Source organism: Macadamia integrifolia, chromosome 6, assembly GCF_013358625.1.
Source record: "Macadamia integrifolia cultivar HAES 741 chromosome 6, SCU_Mint_v3, whole genome shotgun sequence".
NCBI classification, from domain to species: Eukaryota; Viridiplantae; Streptophyta; class Magnoliopsida; order Proteales; family Proteaceae; genus Macadamia; species Macadamia integrifolia.
In genome coordinates this window covers 6,892,120-6,908,498 of record NC_056562.1, presented here as the reverse complement: position 1 = coordinate 6,908,498, position 16,379 = coordinate 6,892,120, and the positions used below count along the sequence as shown (strand labels likewise).

Sequence of the window (16,379 nt, the reverse complement as noted above, 5' to 3'; positions counted from 1 at the left end):
TTCTTCATTTAAAGTCCTCTATGGGCTCCACACCAATCTCCCCAAATCCAGCCTCTTCCTCTCCGGTGTTCCTAATTCCTCCAAAGATCATATATTCGCTCTCACTAGGTCCTCTCCCAATTAAATACCTGAGCATGCCCCTTATCTCCTCCAAGCTAACCTCCCATAATTGCTCTCCTCTTTTTGACCTTCTTAGGAAAAGGCTCACAGCTCTGGAAAGGCAAGCTTCTCTTTTATGCTGGCCGGTTGACTCTCATCAAATCTGTCCTTCAATCAACGTATCTCTATTGGTTTGGCATCTTCATTCTTCCTTCTGCCACTTCCAAAGCCACCAATTCCCTTCTTTGCTCCATCCTCTGGAAAGGATATGATTCCTCCAAATTCTTTCACCCTTTGTGTTGGTCCAAAGTTTGCTAGCCTAAAGAAGAGGGAGGGTTAGGTATCAGGCAAATCTGTGAGGTCAACCTTGTTGGCATCCTGAAGCTCATCTGGAAAACTGCCTCTAAGCACAGAAGCATTTGGGTCTCCTGGATTTACTCCTATCTCCTTAAATACAACTCCCTTTGGAATGTCTCTACCTCTTCGGATGCCTCCTGGATCTGGCCAATATTCTTTCCTCTCATGCATCTCCAATTTTGAGTGCCATCTCCTACTCCATTGGCAATGGATCCTCTACCTCCTATGGATGGACTATTGGCATCCCCCTGGTATCCTACTTTCTCTTATCCCCTCCAGATCTATCTACTCCTCTAGGTTGGGTCATTTGGCCCCTATCTCCTCCATTCTCTCTGGCAATGGGTGCCCCCCCCCAATTCCCCCCACCTCTCGCCGATCTCTGTTCCTCCCTTCCCCTTATCCCCACTAACCATCGTGGTAGAGCGGACGAGGTCATTTGGCTCCCCTCCTCTAAGGGATTATTCTCCTTACTTTCTTGATGGTACAGCTAGAATGTAGTATGCAATTATGCATCCAAGTTGGGGTAGGGTGTGAATGATGCAGAATGGTAAAGTGGTGGCCTATGGTTCTCGCAAATAAAGGATTACGAGAAAAACTACCCAACTGATGATTTCGAATTGGCAGTTGTGATCTTTGCTTTGAAGATCCGGCAACATTATCTATATGAAGAAAAGAGTGAGATATAAAGTGGTCATAAAAGTTTAAAATACCTCTTCACTTAGAAGGATCTTAATATATAAGAGAGAAGTTGGCTGGAGTTCATGAAAAATTATGATTGCACCATTCATTACCAGCCAGGTAAGGCCAATGTTGTGGCTAATGCATTGAGGAAGAAGTTAAAGACTTTGTCTCTTGCGCCGCTCACAGTGAACAAGTAACTCATTGAAGAAGCTAGAAAGTTGGATTTGGAATTGCTAATGGAAGGTTCACTATATCACTGGCTGCATTGGTGATACGCCAACTCTTATGTAAAGAATCACAACAGCCCAACTTATAGATGAAAATCTACAGAAGTTGGTCAATGAGATAAATGAATGGAAACAGAAAGATTTGAAGTTCACATTAGCTGAGAATGGAGTTCTCAAGTTCAGAATTAGAATATGTGTACTAGAAGGTAATGATTTGAGGGAAGTAATATTGAGAGAAGCACATAGTTCTCCATATTCAGTGCACCTCGACAGCACAAAAATGTATAAAGATTTGAAGAAATCTTATTGGTGAAGTGGCATGAAGAATGATGTGGCCACTCATGTGTCTAAGTGCCTAACTTGTAAATAGGTCAAGGCTGAGAGACAGAGGCTTCATGAGTTGCTACAGTCGTTACCAATGCCAGAATGGAAATAGGAGAACATTACCATAGATTTTGTTACTAGCTTACCACGCACTCATAAGGGAAATGATGCAATTTGGGTAGTTGTGGACCGCTAAACTAAGGCAGCACATTTTATTCCCATGAAGATTACATTTCTAATGGATAAACTAGCCCATTTTTATGTTGACAACATAGTCCGATTGCATGTTGTGCCTCTTAGTATTGTCTCTGATTGAGATCCCAGATTTACATCTCTCCGGGAGCCTGTTAAGAAGGCAATGAGGACACAACTGAATTTCAGCAGAGGTTTTCTATAACACCCTAATCTGATATTTGTACCCCTACTTGTGGACAGGCAAGAAGAAAGAGCAGAGGAAGCCAATGCTGGCATGGTTGGCAGTTGTGGAGTGCCAAGAAAGCAGAAGTGACCCCACCTGCTCCTGTTCAGCTTACCAATATCATTGGGGAACTCATAAGGAGGGGTGGACAAAGAGGTAAGTTTAAGTACAAGACTAAGAACAATAGGAAAAGAAAATGCGACATGAGGACTTCCCAGGGGGTCACCCATCCTAATACTACTCACCCATGCACGCTTAACTACGGAGTTTTATGGGATTTGGTGCATTAGTGCTGGTATGATCGCACCCACACTGGTAGGTCCAAAACTGGCCAGCCAATTTTTCCTAGCACAATGTAATTTGTGGGTTTTTACACTGTGGAGCCCACCTTTGTTGTGCAAAATTCCCATTATACCCCTATAGGAAGAGACTTAAATGAGGCATGAAATGCATACTTTAGAGGAAATGAATTTAATAGACTACTAGGTATTATATATATATATAGTACGTATGTAATTTATCTGGAAATAAAAGAGGGCAGCCAACTTAAGAAGGCAGCCAAACAAACCTTAGTTATAAGGATTTAAGAGGGCAACCAAACAAACCTTAGCAATACTTGAAGAGGGCAAGCCAAACAGACCTTGGGGCTGCCTTATATATAAGGGATAATGGGCTGAGATTGCATCAAACGTGACTGCTGTAACAGTAAGGAGAAAAAAAAAGAAAGGAGAAGAAGAAGAAGGAAAGAGAAGGAAGAAGAGGAAGAAAGAGAACTGAGGAGGGAACTCACTCACCTCAGGCTGCTCTTAGATCAACTCTACACCCAGGTAAGTGAACTTACTACTGCAGTAAGGTTAATTAGGTAATTTCATGTAGATTGGGCAGCTAGGGTTAGGGTTTTACCCAATTGTTAACTACCAGGGAATCCCTGTAAGTAGAATAGCTGCCCAGTAAAGAAAGTCCTAATTTCTATGGGCTATTGGGGACCCAACTGGTAAAAAAACCCTATCCCTGCTAAACCCTAGAACATAGGACTACTTCTTTTTCAGTAGGGATTATGCAATATGGGCTGGAATAGGGTTGATTTAGTGGAAATTCTGCCAAAACCCTAGGAGCATAATTTTATTCAAGCTGAAATTATGCAATAAGTGCTGAATTAATTAGGTTAGGTTAGTACTTATAAATGTTCATCTCAAATTGATGGCCAAGGCATGAGAAATACTCTAATTCTACAGTTCTCTTTAAATTCCTACTCTATGCCTGTAGAATTAGATTATATTAGTTGTGGGTGTAATAAATTGAAACCCAAAATTGGGTCAACTTGGCATTTAACCTTTTTCCTTACTGACCTAAGATAAGTATTGGAAATTCAAAATGAAAAATGGATGCAATTCGGGCACTACAACAAACATGGTACCGGTTTTGACCCAGGTAACCAATCGATTTGGGTTCCTGAAGCCAGATGGGCTGTGTAACAGGTTACTAAACCTTTGGACATAAGTTTGAATTTGTTTATATAAGAATTAATGAGAAACATAACCCATGACTGTAGGGTCCAATGTTTGGAATTTCATATGACCTCGAGGACTGTAAGTATGGATGAAACCCCTTCATCCAATGAGGATCTATTACTGATTCTCTATATCTAATTCTACTATAGAAAAGGTGTAAGAGATCAAGGAATCAATATGTACATAGGAAGGAACAGACAAAGACCTGTATAGGTTGGGTATGGGAATGCTATACTTAAAGCAAGTGGATAAAATGTAAGAATTTGTGATGTACCTAATGATTTAAATATCTATTGAATAGGGAACATAAGTGACAGTGTGGCAATTTTCTTGAATCCAAGAAGTGAACTTGCCAAAATTGAATACCAAGGTGAGTGGGTGCCCTTCTCAACCCCCATTCTTTTGGTGTGTTTGTTTATTCTTGTTTATGCATTAAATTGCTTGTGCATATGCATTTACATTTACCTGCATTTATTCTTTGATGGTACTATTGTGATGGAATGGGACGGAATGGAAATGAGAAAGGTAAGGCAGGTGAGATGGGTCACATGCAGGTGCCCATGTTTGTATGTGTGATTGAAATGATTGGTTGTGCATCATTTAGAATGCTGGGTTAGGTATCACAACCCCATGTGCTACACCCCTTGTCCGTAGGGGGTTAGGTAAGGACTAATCCCGAATTATGTGGCTGCCTAATCAGCAGTGCACTTGTGATGATATGTGGGGTATCAGTTAAGAATGTGAGACAGGATACGACGTACTATATGCTTGTGCATATATTTATGATACGGGGTTACCTTTTAGGGGTTAGCCGGTGTGGCCTGGGACCCGTACCGGCACTGGCTGGCTCCTGCATGCGGCGTAGCTTGTATACCTGAGGCCCAACGTACAGGGTAGGGTATGCCACCTACGTTGGTAGCACTTATACCCATAGGTGATGAGACCTAGTAATGGATTATGAATTTTGTATAGTTAATTAAATGAACTCATGAGTGTCATTCTCTATGTGTGGAGCATGCATGAGCATCATTCTCTATGTGTGGAGCATGCATTGCATATGGATGTGTGCTTGTTCTCCCCCACCCCTCACTGAGCATTACCAATGCTCACCCCCTTTCCTTTGATCCTATAGATGACGAAGGTGGTATTCTACCGACTCCCGGCATTGATTCTGAGACAATGTCCATGGATCACATGGCCCATATTCCAGAAGATGAACTCGATCACAGACCCGCCTGTGAATGTGACGACTGTGCCTATGGAGGCCAGTACTTCTGAGGAGTAGGATGGACTATTCTTATATCTTTTTGGTGTATATATTCCTGTTCTGATGTAAATATTCTACTACTGAGATACTGTAAACTATGAATATTCTCTTTTTGTAAGGTATGTAACTCTCATCTGCATAATTGTAAATATATCTTATCACTTAGTTGGCACTGGAGCTTAGGTAAGATATTTTGTTTCCTGGACTGTGCATAAAAAAAAAAAAAAAAAAAACATTATGATCTTTCGTAGTGTAGTGGTGGTGTTATGATCTGCCCTAGTCTAGATCTTGGAGAAACAAGCTGACTGGATACGGTGAGATGACCAGTGCCGCATGCCTTAGCCTATTGGAGGTAGGGTGTGACATTTTCATCCATAGACAGATGGACAGTCTGAGAGAACCATACAGACATTTAAAGATATGCTTAGAGCTTGTGTTTTGGATATGAGTTACAGCTTGGGTAAGTATCTTTCTCTCATTGAGCTCCTACAACAATAGCTACCAAACTACCATTGGTATGGCACCATTTGAAGCACAGTATGGAAGATGGTGTCGTACACCTCTATGTTGGGATGAAGTTGGAGAACAGCATATATTTGGGCCCCAAACCGATGTAGTCTACAAGTGAAAAGGTAGATGAATCAGAGAACAAATCAAGGTAGCTCAGTCCAGACAAAAAGAGTTACGTAGACACAAGACAAAAGCACCTGGAATTTGATGTGGGAGACAAAGTATTCCTTAAGGTTTCTCCAGCTAAAGGGGTGGTGCGGTTTGGCAAGAAAAAGAAACTGAGCCAGATACATTGGACCATATGAAGTGTTGGAGAGGATTGGATTGGAAGCATATAGATTGGCATTGACTCTAGAAATGGACGGATTTCAAGATGTATTCCATGTGTCGATGCTTCCCAAATATATTTTTGATCCAACACATGTATTAAATGATTTACCACATAAGCTGGATGATGAATTTGGTTACATAGAGCTATCGGAGGAGATCCTTTATCGAAAAGAACCCAATCTCCGTAACCATACTGACTCCTATGTAAACGTCAAGTGTAGGAATCATATTGAACAAAAATTATCCTGGGAATGAGATGATGAAATGCAAAAAAGATACCATTAGTTGTTTGGGTTACCAAGTACATCAAATTTTGGGATGAAATTTCTTGTAAGGGGGGAAGGAAAATGCTACACCCGTACCCAAAATCTTGGGCTAATTTTAACTTTTGGTTATCAGCTGATGCACCAGAGATAGATACCATTGGCGACCAATAGATTGCTCTAGTTAACTACTCAGTAGGAAAGCGTGTTCCTTATTGTCGATGCAGGCATTGTTGATCGAATTGGAAGAAGTCGAGACCACATAAGCCTCGGTGGTAAGTATGTTGATCATATGTACACATTTTACACACATAAGCACACCATTTTACAGACCACTGAGGAAGCCACTCCCTAGTTGAACATAAGCACCAAAAGAAGATAGTAAGAACTGTCATAGCAGGGTTCACCGGCTGATCACCACCGGAAGAGCAAGTGGTACTATACTGCCAAAAACAAATTATTCGATTGTGGGGCCCGGGGCTTCGCACCCGTGTACTCCGAAACACCCCTAAGGTTTGGCTCATCCCTTATAATGATGGATTAACCTATGAAAACCCTATGGAGGTAGGCCCACATGGATCAAATATTGTCTTAAATCAATTTTTGGAAAAAAACACATTTTTAAGGCAAACATGCTTTAGTCATCTAAGCCAATGTATAATCTCATGTCATTCACTCATTTCACAAATTGAAGAAAGGAAGGAGAAGGAAAAGAAATGATGTAGGGAGGGTGCCTAGACAACTAGGTTTCCTACAAGGGGTCAATCCACTAGAATAAGGAATACTCAATAGGTCTTCAATTGGGTTGGGTTCAAAGTTGTTCAGCAAAGTACAGATTTAACATGCAAGATAATGGACTAATTAACAGGGCAGCATCGGTCAATAATAATCTAAGCATGAAGAAAACACTTAAACTACCCAAGCGTCAAATGGGGGTATGGGGAAGGGAACATGGCAGCAAATATGTGTTAGGTTTAGCACAAATCAATCAAGACACTAAGCATAATAAGCATCCCGCACAGTACTCTAAAATCAGTCAACTAATAAGGTAAAACAGCAGGGATTTTTTTTTTTTAGGATAACAGAAAATAGATGGCTTGAAAAACAGAGATTAATTTCAGGTTTCAGTGGGGGAGATAATGGGGATAATAGGCAGCCAATGGATGTGGAACAGGGTGGATTTTACTTACCTTCTTGCTGTCCCGATTTGAGGAGAAATGGAGAAGCCAAAGTCCTCCAAAACAGAGGTGCAATCCACCTTATTTGACAAGGAAGAAGGTCCAGCTTGATGATGTAGTGCTTAGCATCAGCCCAGCTTGTTGATGAGGAACTCAGCAGCAACCCAGGTGGGGTCTATTCGATGGAGGTGATCTCCAGTTACTGTGAACAATGGCTGCAATAGTGCAACAGCAACAGAGAGAACAGAAACAGCAAAAGAGAGAGATGAAAGTCGAGAAAAGAGAGAGAGTCGAGAAAGAGAGAGGACGAGAGTGAGAAAAGAGAGAGAGGGAGAATCATGAGAGAGAGACGATGATTTTTCTTGATTCAATAATTTTTTTATTGTGGCCAATGGCCTTACATAAATAATAGGATAATTACTAAAAAAAGGAAAAGGCTAATCTAGGAACATAATCTTAGAAATAAAAAAGTTTCCAAAAAAAAACAAATAGGAGTGTTATTTAGTTTCCTACTTAACTCAATGACCTAAATAAATAAGATAAGGAAATAAACCTACTAAAACAACAAATCAAATGGGGCCCACAAAATCTTGGGCGATAGGAAAGAGAGAGGGAATCAACCAGCATTGGGTAAGGCTAGTCGATTCCTCTCTTCTTCCTTCCTTCTTCCTTCTTTCTTCTACTTCCTTCTATTCTTCTAGCCACAAAGATGGCTGTTTCTTCTTCTTCTTGCGTCTGTACACCTTGATGTCTCCATCAAGAAATAGTAGAGAACAAGGCATTGGGAGCTAGAGGAGTGGGATCTTCAACCTACATACACACAAGCAAGGTAGGAGCTTCCCTTTCACTCCCTCCTTCCTTTCCAATTCCATTTCTATAGAACCTAAGCTAGGGTATGGGTTCTTTTCAGCTGAACCCTACTTGACTGAACCTGAATATGCAAGGCTCCTTTGCATGCATTCTCCTATTTCATCCTACCTATGGATTGTAAGACCTAAAATGAGTTCTAATGAACACCAAGTTAAATCCCTGCAATATGATGGCTTCATACATGTTGGTGTACGGTGTCTTGTATTCCATCACAATTTAATCTAGGGAGTACTGATGCAACGCTTCGACAAGCAGGATGGTGGTCCCCTGCTCGAATTTTTTATTTGAGGGTAGTTTTGTACTTTCTGGATTAGGGTATTTTCGCTATATATTTGTAGCGAGGGTTTCTTTCTCTATAATGCAAGCAATACTGAGAGGTGTGAGGACGAGCGTTGTAACCATATTTTCTTTGATAGTGAAGCAGGATCTCATCTCACCGGGGACGTAGGCAATCTTGCTGAACCTCGTAAATCTGTGTGCATTGTTTGTTCTTGTTTTTCCATTATATTCTGCATCGGTTTAGGGTTGCATTTCTACAATACAGCCATAGGAAAACATCTCTTTGTCTATAAATCCTTACTTTACCCTAATCAACATATTGATATGCTATCAAAAGGGGATTCTAGGTGTAATATGGTGAAATCCACCTAAATGGGTACAAATTGAGTATTTGGTTAATTCACCATAGTAGGGACCCAGTGGAAGCAAAATGCCCTGAGAATGAAATCTGGGCAATGATCTCACATTCGGGGCCTCACTGGTTGATCCCATATCCACTGGAGGGACCAATCAGTGAACAAATCTCAAAACTCTGTGACTGGGAAGGTTCTCCTAATGACCGCAGGTCTACTACTAGTTATTGCATCTTTGTCGACAGTAATCTTGTTATACGGGAAAGCAAAAAGCAACCGTGGTTACCCATTCAAGTGTTAAAGTAGAGTTTCGTGCTATGGGTTATGGCATTTGTGAGCTACTATGGCTTAATGGTCTCCTCACAGATTTGGCTATCCCTGCTACCCTATGAAGCTCTTTTGTGACAGTAAGTCATCCATTAGCATTGCTCATAACCTTGTCCAACATGAAAAAACCGGACATGCGAGATCGATCAACACTTCATCAAAGAGAAGCTGGATATGGGTCATATCACTATTCCTTCTGTTCCTAGTAGTGAATAAATGGCTGATGTATTTACTAAAGGTCTTAGTAATAAAATGCTCCATCCTATTATCTACAAGTTGTTGTTGTTATCCTTAGGCCCTTAAGGGGTTTAATGGTCTTTCTAATATTCTAGAACTTTCTCTCCGTTACTATAAATAAAGAGGGTTGATGTCATATTAGACACAAGTCGTCACCCCATCTAACACTTCCATACCTCTATTGGGATTCCATCACAACCTATTACTTTACCTATTTTAATATTTTCTAAAGCTTCCTTTACTTCAATCAACCTAATTCTACGTATATGTCTGAGATTTGTAGTTTCATGATGATTATTATAACCTTCTAAGATATTATTTACTTGTATCAGTTTCATTTACTAAAATGTAGAAATAGCTGGTCCACATCTCTTTAATTTCGTCATCATCTATTAAAATATTATCATTCTCACTTCTTGAATACATCTAAATGGTTAAAATTTCACTCTTTCTTCCCTTAGTTTAGCTAGTTTGGCTAGTTTATAGATACCTTGTTCCCCTTCCTTTGTACCTAACTTGTTATAGAGATCCTCAAATTTTGTAGCTTGTTTTCCCTATTATCTTCTTACTTCGTTTCAATTAAATTTATACCTTTTGAAATCTTCTTCATTAGGTGTCCTCTGCCAAGTTTTACAATTGGACTTCTAAGCCTTAATTGCAGCTTGAAATTCCTCACCACACCGTGAACTCTTCCTAGATGGCTGTTGTATTCCTTTATATTCACCTAGAACATCTTTGTTTACTTCTAATAAAATCAGCCATCTCGTTGCACATTATATTAGGATTAACATCTAAATCCCATCTTCCATGAGACAAATTTATCAGTAAAATCTTCAAGTATTTCACTCTTTAAGTTGCCCCCCCGGCTACTTTCATTACTTCCCAAGATGCTACACTCCTAAAGATCCCCAAATCCATTAGATCCTCGGCTCTTTCCATTGGAACTGTGGCCCCGGATGTGTGACCCCCTCTACTTTGGCCTCCCCCCTTAAGGAGTACCACCGAAAGCATAAAACTCCTTTTATCAGGGACTCCCATCGTCTCCAGTCCTCGGAGCATTCTCTGCCCAACCCCCCTCTTCCAAATGATTCTTTGGACTATCTGGAATGTGCGTGGCCTCAACTTCCCCGCCAGGCAGGCCTCCATCCGCTCCTCTCTCCATTCTTCACATGCATCCCTCTGCTGCCTTCTTGAAATGTGTGTCCTTGAGTCTAATGCCCCTCGTATTGCCCCTTCTTAGTCCTTCCTCTCTAACTATGCTCATTACCCTAATGGGTGAATTTAGGTTCTCTGGAATCCCCTTCTCATTTTTGTCATCTCCTCCTCTTCGCAAGCCATCCATCTTTCCAATTCCTTCCCCTATGGCCCTTCTCCTTACTTATTCACTATCATCTATACTCTCAACAGTGCGTGAGACATAGCCATGAACGACTTAAGATGGTCTGGTGCCAAGTTCACTTGGCAAAATCGAAGGTGTAGCTCTGTTAGGGTTGCCTGCAAGCTTGATAGGGTTCTCGTCAATGAGGCTTAGAAAGACTCCTTTCCCTCCTCCCCTGCCTGATTTGACCTCCCTAGCATCTCTGATCACTCCCCCATCTCTCTTCTTATCCACACTCACACTTCTTTTGGTCCTAAGCCCTTCAAATTCTTTGACTTGTGGACCATCCACAATGATTTCCTCCCTGTTGTCCAAAAAGCATGGGCAATCCCTGTCCAAGCTTTCTTTACTACCCTTGTTGCCTTTGCTAGGAAACTCAAGAATGTCAAAACTGCTCTCAAGAACTAGAACTCCAATTCCTTTGGAAATATCTCTTCTAGAGTCTCTTCTTCCAGAGACAAGCTTAATGTTATCCAATCTCGCCTTTAGTTGGATGTCCTCAATGTCCCCTAGAAGAAGAGGAAAAAGTCATTTCCCGCTGAGTTGTACTCCCTCCTTGCCCAAGAAGGAAGCTTCCTCAGGAAAAAATCCCCTATTAAATGGTTGGAGCTTGGAGACTCCAACTCATCTTACTTTCATAGCCAGGAGTAATGCAAATTCCATCACCAAACTCATTTCCAGAAATGGCACCTTCTCCATATTGAAGCTATCAAAGATGAGGCTACCTCATTCTTTTCTGATCTTCTACACCCCCTCCCTTCCCCCCATCCGCCCAAACCTTCTCAACAAATTCATCCCCCCTCACCTCCTCCCATCCCTCCAAGCCATTCCCTCGGATGATGAAATCCTAGCTACCATCCTCTCCCACAAATCCAACAAAGCCCTTGGGCCAGATGTGTTCAGCATGGGTTTCTTCACCTCTTGCTGGCACATCATCTGTGCTGACCTCATCCTTGCCAGATCAAAAGGATCAATCATATCCTCTTCTGTCTTATCCCCAAGAAAGAGGTGGTTGATTCCCTTCCTGACTTCAGGCCCATCTCTCTTTGCAACGTGTTGTACAAATTTCATTGCAAGAATCCTGGCTAACAGAATTCAGAGGGTTATCGACTCCCTTGTCAACCCTAATCAATCGGCCTTCATTGCAGGTAGAAGCATCACTGATAATATCATTCTTTTTCATTAGATTGTCAGAGCTTTCGACTCCATCTGCTTGGACTATATCTCCAAAGTCCTGAACCAAATGTCCCTCCCGCTCTCTTTTGTCCACTGGATCCTTTCTTGCATCTCCTCCCCGTCTTTCTTCGTCCTGATTGATGGTAGCCCCACCGGTTACTTCACCTCCTCGGTTGGTATGAACCAAGGTTGCCCCATCTCCCCTTTCATTTTCTCTCCAGCCCTTGCAGTGTTTTCTCGCTCCATCCAATCCTCCACCTAATCTCCCCCATTCCCAATGCAAACTACTCCTCATTACCCACCTGGCCTTTGTTGATGACCACATTATCTCCTTTAAGGCGAATCCCCTATCAATCTCTTACATCATGTCCTCTCTCTACCTCTTTGAATCCCTCTTTGGCCTTCGCATCAACCTCTTTAAATCTTGCCTCTTTCTCTCTAGAGTCTCGGATCCCATCAAATCCCTTCTCCAAATCAAGGGGTTCTCCCTAGGTTCCTTCCCTTCAATCACCTTGGCCTCCCCCTCATCACTGCCAAGCTCACCACCAACCATTGCTCTTATATCCTTAGCCTTCTTAGGATGAGGCTTCAGCTCTAGAAAGGCAAGCTCCTCTCTTACGCAGGGCACCTTGTCCTTATTAAATCTGTTATCCAATCTATGTACCTTAACTGGACTGGTACCTATGTGCTACCTGCTTCTTCCATCATATCGATTAAGAGTCTTCTTAGCTCCTTCCTTTGGAAGGGTTCGGACACCACTAAATTCCTCCAACCCTTGATTTAGGATGAAGTTTGCCTTCCCAAATCCGAAGGAGGGCTTAGGTTTAGGAGAATCAAGGAGGTCAACCGCGCGGGTATTCCCAAGCTCATCTGGAAGATTGCCTCTAAGAGCAACAGTATCTAGGTATCTTGGGTCTACTCCTCCCTCCACAAGAACAACTCTATTTGGTATGTCTCTCCGTCCTCTGATGCCTCTTGGATTTGGCGTAAAATCCTCTGCTCTAGAACTAAAGCCCTAGGACCCTTACTAATTCCATTGGTAATGGTTCCAAGACCTCTCTCTGGTTGGATCCATGGCACCCTTCCGGTATTCTTCTCCCCTATTAACTCCTAGGATTATCTATTCCTCTGGTCAGAGTCGAACCGCCAAAGTCTCCTCTATCTTATCTCTGGGCAATTGGACCCTCCCCCCTCCCCTCCTCCTCTTGCTAACCTCTAGGCCTCCCTTACCCCCATCCCTCTTGAACACAAAGGTAGGGATGACTTAGTTGTCTACACCCCGTCCAACTTGGGACGATTCACATCAGCCATTGCATGGGATCTCATTCAATTCCAAGGTCCCCACATCCCTTGGAGAAACATCATTTGGTTTAAAGGCCACATCCCCCACCACAATTTCACTTCATGGCGAGCTTTATCCAATTGCCTCCCTACGCAGTTATTCCTTATCCACCAGCACACCTAGGTCTCCCATTCCTGCTGCCTTTGTTGGAATTTCTTCTCTTGACCCTTCTCTTCCACTATCTAGAAGAGAGTCCTTAGTAACTGTTGGACTTCTCGCAAACCAATCCTCCCATTGAGTAGAGGATGGATCTGGGTGGACATGACTTTGCGTGGATCCACCATTTGTGATATAGCGGGGAAGCTCACCTTTGCACCATGATCAGTCATATATAGATGGACTTTCAACTCTCATTCTTTTGATAAGATTGGGAAAGCCATCTACTTCGATGTTAGCTCCAAACTTGGCTGCCTTAACCATAGATCGGTTGCCGACACCCCAAGGAACAGCCTCACTGTTGTGTCCTGGGGTCTTCCAGTATCTATTATGTCCCCGCCCCCCACTGATGTATCCTTTTTGTGTTCCCCTGGGGCCCTGCCTTGTGTCTAGTTATTTGTGATCCCCCCTCCCTCCAGTTGAATATTCTTTTTGAGAAAACAACCTCACATTTCTTACACTTCAGCATTTTAAAGCACATATCTAAAATCATTAATCTATATTGCATAGCTAAGCTCTCCCCTAGTATAATCTTACAATCTTTACATGATAATCTATCAGCTCGTCTAGTTAGAAGTCTATCTGTTGTTACACTTTTAAAAGTTATATTTGTAAATGCTCTGGTCTTTTCAAAACCAGTATTTACTACAGATAAATCGTACGCAACCACAAAATCTAAAATTAAAATCCCCTCCTCGTTCCTTTTCACAAAAGCAAAACCTCCAGAAATTCTTGCATACCTGTACTATCCCTTCCAACATGCCTATTTATATCTCCGCTTATTATGATCTTTTCACTTTGACCAATTCCCTGAATTAAAACATCCATGTTATTCCAAAATGTTTCTTAATGTTATCATTGAATCCTACTTGGAGTGTGTAGGTGCTAAATATATTAATAATATATGCTCCTCATATAAGTCTGATGAAATATTATCCCATCAAGAATTGATGAATATTATCCTGTCACTAATTCTTTTAACTTCTACGACATCATTTTTTAAATCTTACCTAGTACTGTTCCCACTCCACTTCTATCATTTGTATCTCCACTTCTATCATTTGTATCTCCAATATATGTTACCCTTGCACTTCATCTCTTGTATACATGCTATTTTAATTCTTCTTCTTCGCATTACATCTACCAACTCTAGACTTTCGCTCCACTTCTCCTTCATGTGCACCAAATAATAGTGTCAGAAAATACACTAGAGTATATACAATGCAGAAAAGAACAGTCATACGGAAGAAATCCACTAGTGTGCATAGGCAGAATGTGTAAAAAGGTAATTTAAAATTATCAAGACAAATGATAAGGAGAAAATAACAGAATGCATCATTGATCATTCAATGCAACAATCGTAAGAATAAAAAGTAAATATACAACTAAGAGCATTCAAATCGAACCCATCATCTATGTGAAACCAAGAAACCATGGTCCATGAGTATTTCAAAGATGTACCTGATTAATAAGGACACTCTGCAATGGATTTGAAAAGAAAGAGGGAGTAGTAAAATTCGAAACAGAACTGCTGATATTTTTATCTGACAAAATTTGGTTACAACGGAACTGTAAAGACTTCTTTCCACAGAAAACCTGAGCATACTGATCTACAATATATTCATCACTAAAAATGACGTCCTTCATTACGGTGAGTAATTTATCTTGATCAACAGAATCAAATGCCTTAGAAACGTCACAAATGACAACAAATAGTCTGGGCAAGCTACCTGATCCATTTTTCAAATCAATAAGAAACGGACAAAGCTTTCTGTAGACTCCACTATAGTCAAATACCGACGAACCCAACTTCTCTGGACATTTCATTTTTATTCCTTTTAGAACGACATGTAAATCACGAAGGGCATAATTCACAGACTTGAAACAAACAAACTTCTCCAGCTTTGAATGAATATCCACTTTTTTCTGCATTTCATGATATTTATTCTGCAAAGAACCTTGTAGATGTACCTTTGATGGTGCCTTTAGATTTGCTAGGACCCTAACTCCATGTTCTTTTGGACAAAATCTAACTTTTGAAAAACCAAATGCTCTTTTACTAAGTATATTTCTTAAAGATGCATTGTCCAACAAATGGTAGCTTCGTTTTTCAAATAAATCAATGGCTGTATGAGTCACTTTCTCCCAAATTGGCTTCCGATAATAAAAAATTTCTTGTTTCCCCTGCTCACTTTCAGTAACATAGAAGTTGGCATATATTATGGGCACAACTAGACAATTAAAGAACCAATATATCCAGCTTCCCAAAAGCTTATTTTTAAGAATACCTTTCACATCACTTAATCTGTTGCCTCCCTTACAAATGTTTCCACGCCTTCCTAACCCATCTTTTCCAATACCATTACTAAAGAAGCACAAAAACATCTTCTTCGATAGAAATGGGAAACTTGCCGTCTTCAATCCATGCATACATTGCCTCAAAAAAAAACTTTCAAACCTTCGTAAGCAAACAAACTTTGAAATGTTTCTCCTTAGCGCTCTCCAAATAGAAGGAGCTCCAAGCAAATCTGGAGGAACTATATTCCTACAAGTTGACCACAAAAAAGAGACAACTTGATCTTTCTGACAGTATTGTCCATTTATCTCAACTTGATAATCAAAGACATCTGGAGTTCCATTAAGATACTTCTCTTGCTGTCTATTGACATGGCATTCAAGACCCTCCAAAAGACTGCTTTTTGGCTGAAACCCCATGTGCCTTTTATCAAGTAAATTTGTTTGCGACTTGCTATCCTGAAGCAAAGAAAATAGGCATGTGTAAATATACCAGTGAATTGTAAAACATAATTAAAATTAATGAACACATGTACAAGTAAACACTGTCTATGAACAATGCAGACATTAAAATAAGCCGGAGACTACTTTTAATGTCTGCATTGTTCATAGACAGTATTACTTGTACAGAGATATTTGTTAATAATATGACAGAAATGAAGTTCATTTTCTTAGTCAAGTAAGAATCAAAGTATTGGTCAGAAGATGAAAAGGGTTAACACATGACGTCCCCCATGACTGACCCCTTTCCGACAGCCTTCTCCGTCAGCAACCCCCCAGCCCCTCCTCCCTCGGCCTCTA

The 16,379-nt window shown here is 41.0% G+C and overlaps 1 protein-coding gene and 1 pseudogene across 7 annotated transcripts in view; both read right to left on the bottom strand.

The window, feature by feature from the left end:
- Window positions 1-16,379, bottom strand: part of LOC122082854 (telomerase reverse transcriptase) — a 127,922-nt gene that overhangs the window by 40,528 nt on the left and 71,015 nt on the right. For 6 of the 7 annotated variants that reach the window (XR_006141419.1, XR_006141418.1, XR_006141420.1 and 3 more), the window contains one exon: window positions 14,745-16,037. Coding sequence is in view for 4 of the 7 variants with exons in the window: in XM_042650649.1 (XP_042506583.1) it covers window positions 14,745-16,037 (1,293 nt within the window). In the remaining 3 variants the exon portion in view is untranslated. The remainder of the gene's footprint in view (window positions 1-14,744; window positions 16,038-16,379) is intronic. The other variant, XM_042650647.1, reaches the window with a different exon arrangement.
- On the bottom strand, window positions 2,300-2,415 carry LOC122082943 (annotated as a pseudogene).